We start from the raw sequence: 11,043 nt of genomic DNA, 5'->3' as shown, positions 1-11,043 counted from the left end.
GGGAAAATTACAAGTGAAAAGTTAACAAGCCTTTTCTTTGTTCTTTGTCATTTAAATGCCAATGCAAGAAAATGTTCTGTGGACCTAAAGGGTTTGAAATTTCATATCTGACTAAAACACTTTTTTCTTTTTCCTTAGGATGTGTTGTATACAGTGTGCAACCCTGTTGGAAAAGTTCAGCGCATTGTTATATTTAAGAGAAATGGAATACAAGCTATGGTTGAATATCCTTTTTGAGTGTGGGTTCCACCCCCCCCATCCCTCCCCCGTAGGTTCTTGACTGCAGCTGGGATTTAACATGCGAATGTCAGAAAAATAGTGTGTAATTTTGAGACCAAATTATTTTTTAATTTCTATGAAAGGCATGGTAATTTCTAATTTCTGTATGTCCATAAGGCAAAATAGCATTACATATTTCATCTTCATAGGAAAATGACATTGTCAGCAATGGTCTTGATAACCACGTTTATAGGTGGCCCTAAGGCTAATAATTGCAGACATGAAATGTCATAGATTTGGCAGTGCATTATACACAAAAGTTTCATGGCGACTGCCTCTGTTGATATTCAAGAAATGGGTAAGGGGTTGTAGAGGTGCAGTTTGACTTCTTCACACTCCTCTAAAATAGTTCTGAGATATACTGCTTGTCTTACTACTCTGACTTCAATAAAGCACGAGACCAACTTAGGCCTCCTTGACCTGTTTATCACGTGTTGAGGAAATTCCCTGCTCTGTTATCCTACTGCTTACTGTATTTGTAACATGAAGTTGTACATGGGATGAATGTTCAGAGTTGTTAATGTGTTACTGCGGTTTGCAAAGTCCAGAGTCTGATATGATTACGCCTTGGTTTATGAAACTCTGATAGCCCTCTTACTCGAGAGTGATTATCGTCCGTTTCTGAGCTGTTATCTGGACAAAATTGTACCAAATCTTAGAAATTCTTTTGTTATCTCAGTTGTTGCCAATGTGACAGGCTTTATTAGTGGGTCACTTCTGTAATATATGACTTAACCAGTGGCTGCACTGATGATTTACCAGTCAAAAAGAATTACCCAAACTTCCATAAAAGCAAACTAATTGCTGTTTATCTATGTAGAAGACTTAAACTGTGTGTTCTAACAGACAGTAGTTTGACTTAACTGTGATAGTGTGTTGAGTTTGTGTTAAGCAGTGTGGTCTAGATCAGGTGACTGGCACAGTTGGGGGTTATTCTGCATCTTGTGAAAGACTAGGGAAGTTGTGGGGAGGATCCTGCACATACTCTGAAACTACCATACTTCTGTCCTTTGAATTAAGTTCTGCAACATGCCTTTTAATAAAAACAAAACCAACCACCTGTTGAAAGAAAACTCACAAATGTGAGCAAAGTAATGCAGCAGCATAGGTAATCAGTTTGGGGGGCAGGGAAAAAAAGTGAGCTTCAAGACAAGCCTTGTCTGAAAAGTTACAAAGTTTACTCAAATTTCAATGCTAACTGCAGTACCCACTACTTTTGCAGATATGCTCCCACAGTTCTAGTCAGTGTCAAAAAATTTCTTAGCGGTCTGGGAAGCTTAACTTTTCTGACTCTTAAATTCCACAGTGAACCTACTTGGAATCTTGGAAGAAGTTGGGCTGCAGGAATGTGGTAAAACACAAGCGATATGATACAGTTTACTTCCAAAATTTCACTGAATTATATCAAAGGATGGTCTGCTTCAAGGTTCAAGCTTTCTGACACCATATGTTGTTGAGTATGTATGAGATGATGGATTGCCATACGCCAAGGCTCAGGTACATTTTTAGCCTAGTCATAGAACTAATCTTGGACGATGTAGAGAATAGGAAATAACCTACAGGCTAATGTTGGAGCCTGGTACATGCATCTGCCTTGAGCAGTGGATTTAAAGCAATCTGCTTGTTGCATTTTTTGATCAAAGATGATTATTTTTTCATTCAAAGTCTCTCTCAGTTCTGTGGTTTTATTTGTCTAACAAGCTAAAAAGGGCATACTTTTTATAAAGGTCTTTTCACTGTAAAGTAACTGTAAAGTAACATGAGTTCATGTTCTCTCTACCCACAAGTCTGTAGCTAATGCTAGCTGTGAGAAGGGATGCATTTTCTTAAATCACACCTTCTCGTCATCAAGCTCTGATCCCTTCTCAGATGATACAGCTTGAACTTTCCCTTCAAACTTTCCCTTCAAATATTCTCTAGGCTTGCTGGTAACGTTCTGTGTCCTCTGATGAAAATTACTAAATCCACCAGAACATCCACTTCCAAACAGCGTAAGCTCAGAGCATAAACAAAGCTTGCATCTATATAATCCACACTGAAGAATTTACTAATTTATGAATGGTCTCATCATGTGCTGCTTACATCTCAAAAATAGATGCTTAACATGAATTGACCCCATATATACTTGTTGGAAATTTTATATTCAAGTCTGTATAGAGTTCTTGTAAGGTATGCAATAGTGAAATATCTGCAGGCTACAAAAATAAAGCCATATCAGAAGAAAGGGACATGAATGAGACACCTGGGGAAAAAATCCTTAACATGATGTGTACGTTTGAATCAGTGTTTTGTGCCCAGAAGGCGAAGGCTGCACTCAATGGAGCAGACATCTATGCAGGATGCTGTACACTAAAAATTGAATATGCAAGGGTAATACTTGGACCTTCTCTTTTCATTTTACTAGAAAAATATATATAATAAAGACTTAACCTTTTTCACTTTTACTTTATTTGAACAGCCAACTCGACTTAATGTCATTAGAAACGACAACGATAGTTGGGACTACACTAAACCATATCTGGGACGACGAGGTAGGTTTTCATGTGTTATTGCTGTAGATGTTTGACTATACTAATGACAATCCTTTACACGTGGTCAGGCTGTATTGCAGTAGTCATTTCAAAGCAAGCCAGTGCTGCTGAAGGCTGTGTTCCCAAGCCAGGAAATAAACCCTGAGCCCTAGTGCCCCCTACTGCCGTGTGCTTGAGCCACTTAGTTCAACAAGGAGCCCACACCTGCAAGCACCTTCGCAGTTCTCAAGGACTTGCATTTCTCCAAGCAGCTCTCTCTCTTTGGAGGAGAGGAAACCTGGTACAGACTATTCCTTACAAACTACAAACTTGCACACTGCTTCTCCTTCGAAAGGACTCTTTTCCCCTATGTTGGACGAGGCATTAAGAAGGATAGAGGACTTCAGCAGGCTGACTCTACACTTCATCATGCACCACATCGGCATCAGCAAAAAAAACCTAACAAACAAACAAACCCTCTGAAAAAACTCAGACTTGCAATTCACCTTGTCTGCATACTGCATGCACCACCACCACAAGTTTTTAAAGGAGGACACTTTCAGTACTTCAGATTTGTATGGGATGAATAACATGATAGACTGTACCCATTCTGTTCAAGTTTGTATGTATGCTGGTCTTATTTCCCTTAAAATTGCACCTGAAAAATTGAGAACCTCCAAAATTAAGAACCTCTCTTGTTAATATCATTGACGTTGTAATCTTTTTACTTGCTGTATGTGAGAGTTGGATTCAGTCTTAACACTGTAAATATTGTCTAGTAGTAGGGAAATTTAATCCTTATCTGCAGATAGTTGGAAGTGAGCAGTGCAATATCAGATAGGTCCCATCAGTTATATTTAAGTATTAAAATAGGGAGATTCATAATTGGTACAAGGCATACTGTCTCTTCAGTACTCAGCTGTAAAAATTACCAGAGCTTAACTCATGTCAGTGGAAACTGTGACTATATATGTAAAGACAAACTGCTGTGTAGCCTACCTCCTGTGAAATGTTAAAAATCTGTTACTGTTGAGTGCAGTGTTCAGTAACTTATGTACAATAATGTGTGCAATGTAAAGTTAGAAAAGTGAAGACCATGTGTCCAAGATAGAGTATCTACTTATCAAAGGCTATTGAGAAGCAGGGCTTTGGCCGTCTCAAGTGATATGCACTTTCACATTCTGCAGAGACGCTGGGTTTGTAAAACTGTTGTACAACTAAAAACTTAGGGCTTGAATTTTCAAAATGAAGTTCTTGTAAAAAGTTAACAAGGGAGCTACAGTATTGGTTGCAGCTTGTATATTGTGACTATTTGTATCAGGATTCCATTTTTCCCCTCAAATTCCTGAGTTAGAGATTTTGAAGAAACTCAAGGGCACAAAAAAAATCTGAAGGTTTGAATTTGAAAAATCTGAAGGATTAATTTGACCCCCATATCTTTACATCATTGCAGTGTTTGGGGGCTGACTTGTAACATTGTGCATATAGTTACATAATGTAATTGGTCTCCAGTTAGATACAGCTGTATGAACTATGTGTTCCCCAACCTAGAGAAAACAGTGGAAAATGAAAAACTTAGAGCAAGTACCTATCCTTTCTCAAGAACTCTCATTCTACTCTTTTTTTTTTTTGTTACTTTGACAACCTGTCTCTATTTTCTATATATCACTCTACTACACCTAAGAGGAAAAGAAATAGACTTGTGTGTGTCTATCTCTCTCATGCTATATTGTATGTAGCATGATTTTTCATTCACTGTGGCCCACATTGATTTCGCTAGAAAAATGTGAATGTAAATTCTTGAATGAACACTGAAATGTACTTGAGAAAGCAGGCATCTATATGCCTGCAATTTTGCCCATAAAGTAATCCAGGACTACTTTTTTTTTTTTTTTTTTTTTTAGAGAGAGAGAATTTTTGTTTTTGTCCTTCAACTTACTTTTGCAGAATCATTGTTTGGCTTTTGAACTTAATGTGACCCAAACTGTAGGGATCTGACTGCAGCAAACAAGATCTTAGCCCAAAGAAATTTCATTCTAAGGACAGACATATTAATACATCCTTTCAGAATTTCACATGCCTCTCCTCAAATCTGAGGAAGGAAATGCATTTTGCTAATGACTTTTTTTTTTAAAGAACTGTTTTTAGTTCTTTATGATAACAAATTACAGACTTCCGCCATATAGTATTTCTCCACTTAAGTAAACTTCCTAACAAGTGCCTGCTGCTATGAACCCATATTGCATACGATTGAATTGAAAAAGACCATCTGACTCTTTAGTATTCTACTTGCTTTTAGCCAGAAAGTTCAAGCTGTAGTTTGGAGCATTTGTTTTGGTGGTAATACTGGCATATGCAGTGACGCAAGGACCTGATTTAAAAAAAAACAACTCAAAACCAACAACCCCCAAACTTAAACTAGGTTATACAGAATCTTTCCTTTCAGAATTATTTTTAACACAGATCAGTTCTCATGTTTCAGTGCCTGCTTGCACAAGTATTTGTACTGGCACAATTGAAGGACTTTGTTCAAGGAAGGAACAGGAATGGGGCAAGGAGAGAACAATGGGCTTACACCATCACGAGGAGGAAATATTTGTCAAACTCTGTTCTCCCAGAATTCTTTATTTGAAAAATATGGTCCTTTAATGTGGGCAGTTTCAAAGGATTTATCTCCACAGACTGGAATTACAAACTTGATTTTTTTCTGAAAGATGATTACTGCATGCAGTATAAATGATCAAAATACTTGATATGACTGCCTGTTTGGTTTCTAGAGACAAGAACCGGAGCTGTTACCCTGAAAAGGGAATGGAAAAAACAAAACTTGACAGAAGTAATCTTTCTTCTATATATTTGAAAGCATTCAGCACTGTTCTCTCTTCAGGCTTTATTGCCAAAGTGACTTGGAACCTGTCCTCAAAATCCTGAGCAGAAAGGGCACATGTGTTTTCGTTTCCCACTGTTGTGTTGTCTAATGCGAATAGTTCATGTTTTTCAGGGGGAATACCTCCAGCTGCATTGAGCTGGAGTTGCCATTTTCAGCAGTCGCACTTAAATTTCCTGGGAACTGTTGTAAACTGATAAACGTCTTGCCCCATCTTTTCAATGTGGCTTTTTTAATTCTGAGAAATCTATTGTTGCTTACCACAGAAATCTGGAAATTTAGATTTTCTTTGTCATGCAGCATGGATCTGATTAGAAAGTACAGCTTTGGCTGCCTTGCACTGGTTTCCTCCAGTAATGTAGACCCCTTGCTTAACTTTATAACCTAAAGAACTGGGTTTTCTTAAAGGATTGGCCGTTGTTTAAGTGCATTTTTCAGTGATGTTTTTTTTCAATTGAACTGTTATGTGCTGCTGATAATGCAATAATGTACAATCCTTTCAGCATGCCCATAAATCAGTAGGTGTTCTGTAAATATATATGTACACATATGTAATGCTCTCTGTTTACTGATTATGAAACCATGTAATACAGGTTGTTGTTGGCTTATGCTGAAACTTCTTGAAAGAAGCCCACTTTGAAAATGTGTTGCTGTTGAAGCTAATATTATGATTCAGGTACTGTCTTTCAAAAGTACTGCATTTCAAATTTGTTTTAAGAGACACATAGGTAAATCCTGCTGTATGGTGTTATCTATACTAATGTGTGGTGTTTGTTTAGGAAAACTATTGGGTATTTCCATAAACTTTAAATGTCTGCATCTCCTTATTGGCCACTGCCCCCAATCAACTTAAGTGCAATTTGTTATACAGATGGCAGTCTATTAATTTTGGTGTCCTGTGGCTACAGCTTGTGGTTTTAGATGTATAATGAATGAGAAGTCATTTATAAAATTAACAAGGACTCAGATTACTTTTTTGCTTCTTAACTAGAAGCTTTGTGTCTTAACTGGAAAAATTGAGCGTACAGTTGAGCGTACTAAACTGTTTTCTTTCCCTTCCTACGTGTTAGACAGAGGGAAGGGTCGCCAGAGGCAAGCTATTTTGGGAGAGCACCCATCATCATTTAGACATGATGGTTATGGTAAGTAATGTAGGATGACAGGTGGTTATGATTTCTTTACATGTTATGTGGAATTCTAAATGTTCAATCAATGCTTAACTGCAGACTCCTACAGCATGAGTAGTTCACTACTGTGCTGTATGTGTGGTGCTGTCAGTCCACATTCTGAAAATGGTGATTCACTGAAATCTATGTGCGTTTATTGCCGTACCTCTTCCTTTCACAGAAAGCATTCAGCTCCACAAATTTGTTCCTTGGAAGACTGTTTCCTTTAAGTTGCTATCACCCTAGCAATGGATGGAAAATGACATATGTACTGGGAAAGCAGTTTTCTTGCAGAAAACGGCAACATAGCTTGATCAATGATTTGGTTCAACAGAGTTCTTTGTTCTTGCATGCAAAGCTGTGAATTGTGGACTTTGCGTTTCTTCTAATTTAGCTAATGCTGAAAAGGTATAGCTATGTGACTGTATAAGAATGATGTGGAATTAGTGCTGCAGTTTTTACCGGTGCCATCTGTAAATGAAGATCTGCTGTCACTTTCATGTGTTGGACCAGGAACTCAGGGTTGAGAAACTAAAGTCCCCAGTTAGATGTGACTTCTCTACTTATTTACTCTCTTAACCCTTAGATGCAATGTGATTTGTCTTGCCTCTTTCTTTGCAAATGTACTTATATTTTACAGTGTAGGTTGACCTTCTACCTACTATTTCTGAAGTTTCTTCAAATTTCCAGAATGTCCAAGTTCCACCTTGTATTTATTCACTGATGTTCTTTTTTAATTTTTCTGATATACCTTTCTACGTTAAATAATGTGGCTGTCTTTTCCTATACCACTGTCTCCCCCTCATTACTGCTTTTTGCTGGGGAAAAAAGGACAAAAGGTTCTTTTTATACTTGTCTGATGTGAATTTCACATTATTTTTGTCTCAGAAGAAGAGGGATCCTCTCCTTGGTCTGTAGTACTGATGTTTTCTATAAGCAGAAGTGTTGCATACTAGTAATGTCTTTTCATTAAAAAAAAAAAATTGTTTATTTCACTGAAACTTGTCACTTTACCTGTAGTGGAAAATAGGACAGCATTCATTTTGCATTAATGCAGGAGTTTAAGTATTCCTGTTTCTTACAAATGAGCTGTTTGTAGACAGGCAGTCTTCTGACTTAACCTCTTGTCTCTGGGAAAGAGCTGTGTCATCTCCTGACCTCTGGCTTAAAGTTCACTCCTTCTGGTTTGTTTTCCTTACTTTGTAATATTCTTTCTCAGTGTCATCTAGCTCTATAAGTAGACATGTCAATATTGCTGAAGGTTTATTTTAAATATTGCTTCTGATAGATTTATGTGCAAATGTTTTGTATGGTGCAGGGAAGATACTATTTTTATAATTACTGAAATACCCTTTTTTCACTTTTGTATAAAAACAACACCATGAAACAGCTCCTTCCTTCTTGTCTGGTAATGTAAGGAGATTAGGGAATAGAAGAGGGTTTGTTTTGTTTTGGGTTTTTTGTTTTGTTGTTTTTTTAATTGGAAAAATAATTAATGGAAACTGCTGTAACATTGTTTCCCCCCCTCCTTTAAATGTGCATTATGTATGTGAGTTTTAGTGCATGTAAGTAGTGAAACTTGTTTCAAACAATATGAAAGCATGGTCTTTCATCTTCTTAGGGTCACATGGTCCTTTATTGCCCTTGCCAAGCCGGTACCGAATGGGATCCCGGGACACTCCAGAACTTGTTGCTTATCCGTTGCCCCAGGCATCCTCCTCTTACATGCATGGCGGAAATCCTTCTGGGTCAGTTGTCATGGTTAGTGGGTTGCATCAGCTAAAGATGAACTGTTCAAGGGTCTTCAACCTGTTCTGCTTGTATGGAAACATTGAGAAGGTAAAGCATAATTTATTAAAAACTTGGAAACTACTATTGTAATTTTAATTGTTTTGGAAAAAGCTTGGCTGAGATGGTCTAAAAATATTTCCTAATAACTTATAAACCTCTTGGTTGAGCTGTTTGTTGCAATGTCATTTTTTTTCCTTTTCTATGGTAGGTGAAATTCATGAAGACTATTCCAGGCACAGCATTGGTTGAAATGGGTGATGAGTATGCTGTGGAAAGAGCTGTCACACATCTCAACAATGTCAAGTTATTTGGAAAGAGACTTAATGTCTGGTAAATATGTTTTATCAGATCAATGTTCTACCAGTGGGCAAATGGAATGAGGTTGCAAACGGACAATATCCCGTTATTCTGCTATCATTGCTGGAGTTATGATTTCCAATTTATAACTATTTATTTATTGCTATTTATACTTTTATTTACTATTGTTTATATTAACAAAACATATGGGCATTACATGGATTGGCTGTTAATAAACCGTGTTCTCTAATGTGTCTTACCCATCCTTTCTACTTTTTTTAAGGAAGGTGTCAGATCCAAGCCATCTTGTTCTTCTATTTCAAATCGTTGTAAAGAAATGTCAGCTCCGTTATGATTAGATCAATAATCTGTGTACAACATATGCAAGTCTTAATTACTTAAGAAACTTTAATTGTATATATCCTTAAATCCCAGTGTTTCCAAGCAGCATTCAGTAGTTCCAAGCCAGATATTTGAACTGGAGGATGGCACGAGTAGTTACAAGGATTTTGCAATGAGTAAGAATAATCGCTTCACCAGTGCTGGCCAAGCATCGAAGAACATCATCCAACCACCCTCTTGTGTGCTGCATTATTATAATGTCCCCCTGTGTGTAACTGAAGAAACATTTGTAAAGGTAGGCAGTTTAAATGTCTGTATTATGTAGTGCTTTGGGGCTCTAGCCTACCTTTATTTTACACTATGCTACTTTTTAAAAGAAATAACTGAGATAGTTACAGCATAGCTACTGGAAGGGAACTGTTTTTTAAAATAGGTTTGTAACCTCTCCTATATAGAAGGTGCTATATTTTCACAATTCTGGCATTCTTTTTTTTGTTTGTTTGGGTTTTTTTTAATGTGAGAAGCAAGGTCTTGGAAATAAAGTTGAGGAGCTTAATGTGTTTTTTGTGGAAGAAGGGGGAAAGACTCACACAAAGCCAAATACAGGGAAAGTTAGGACTACAATTCACAGAAGATTTACTGACTCCCTGAGATGGTTACTGTAATGATTGCTCGGATGTTTTGGAATGGAGAAGCATGCACCTGGAAAATCTGCACAGTTGAGTCCTAAATGAACTCTGGATGCTTAAAACATGCAATACTGGGCCTCTCAAGTAGAGGCAGTGTTAAAACCAATGACAGTTCAGTGAGTTCTTTTTCAGTTCAATAAAAGTATTTTTTTTTTCCTAAGCTCTGTCTGAAAGATAACTCTGGTTTATGAGTGGTATGCTTGTATGTACAACTTCTGAGCCACTGTATTGAAGTGGGAATGTAAAAAAGAAGAACATGTTTTTACTTAAATATGTTGTTTGAGGTAGTAGTGATGCTGGTATTCTTAACAATTTTTGTGCATATATAATCATATTTATCATGGGACAGCACAGATATAGGACCATTGTTTTGTATACTATAGAATGGTATTCTAAAGAGTTAACAATCACAGCATATTTTTTAAATAATAATTTGACATAAATTCTTGGAAGATCCTCTTAAAGAGTCAGTATTTTCCTTTTTGTGTGTGTCTTCCAGGAACTTGGGGTTTTTGATAATGTGTTTATATGCATTTTTACTTGGAGTTTTACCTCTTATTTTATTTTTGTGACAGTTATGTGAGGATCATGAAGTTCTCAGCTTTATTAAATACAAAGTGTTTGATCCAAAACGTAAGTAAACTTTGACCTGTTTGGGGACTTATTTGAATTACAGTTTTGATAAAAACATACACTGTCAGGAGACGTTACTGATTCCCTCCTTCCCTTTTTTATTTCTCATTTTGACAGCTTCTGCCAAAACACTGTCTGGTCTGTTGGAATGGGAATGTAAGACAGATGCAGTGGAAGCTCTCACTGTACTTAATCACTACCAGATAAGAGTCCCAAGTAAGTAAATTTTACTGATCTTAACTGCTATAATTTTTTTTTTCTTGTTTTTTTTTCATGTTGATACTGCCTTTGTAAAACATAAGGCTTCAGCAGCTCAGTCTGCAGCTAAAAACTGCATCGTTCTTAGTATATGTATATATGCTATATTTTATAGCTATATACATGTACTGTACTCTGTATTACAGTATATAAATACTATATAATTTAATCTATCGTTTAGGTTCCATTAG

At 36.8% G+C, this 11,043-nt stretch overlaps 1 protein-coding gene across 1 annotated transcript in view; it reads left to right on the top strand.

Annotated features, from left to right (window-relative positions):
- HNRNPLL (heterogeneous nuclear ribonucleoprotein L-like) overlaps nt 1–11,043 on the top strand; it is an 18,450-nt gene that overhangs the window by 5,564 nt on the left and 1,843 nt on the right. Inside the window, exons 3-11 of the mRNA XM_010284407.1 lie at nt 139–224; nt 2,553–2,649; nt 2,738–2,810; nt 6,747–6,818; nt 8,464–8,681; nt 8,842–8,963; nt 9,366–9,567; nt 10,537–10,594; nt 10,712–10,810. Coding sequence (XP_010282709.1) covers nt 139–224; nt 2,553–2,649; nt 2,738–2,810; nt 6,747–6,818; nt 8,464–8,681; nt 8,842–8,963; nt 9,366–9,567; nt 10,537–10,594; nt 10,712–10,810 — 1,027 coding nt within the window. The remainder of the gene's footprint in view (nt 1–138; nt 225–2,552; nt 2,650–2,737; nt 2,811–6,746; nt 6,819–8,463; nt 8,682–8,841; nt 8,964–9,365; nt 9,568–10,536; nt 10,595–10,711; nt 10,811–11,043) is intronic.

The sequence above is a fragment of the Phaethon lepturus genome, unplaced genomic scaffold, assembly GCF_000687285.1.
Source record: "Phaethon lepturus isolate BGI_N335 unplaced genomic scaffold, ASM68728v1 scaffold1813, whole genome shotgun sequence".
NCBI classification, from domain to species: domain Eukaryota; kingdom Metazoa; phylum Chordata; class Aves; order Phaethontiformes; family Phaethontidae; genus Phaethon; species Phaethon lepturus.
This window is presented reverse-complemented; position numbering and strand designations above follow the sequence as displayed.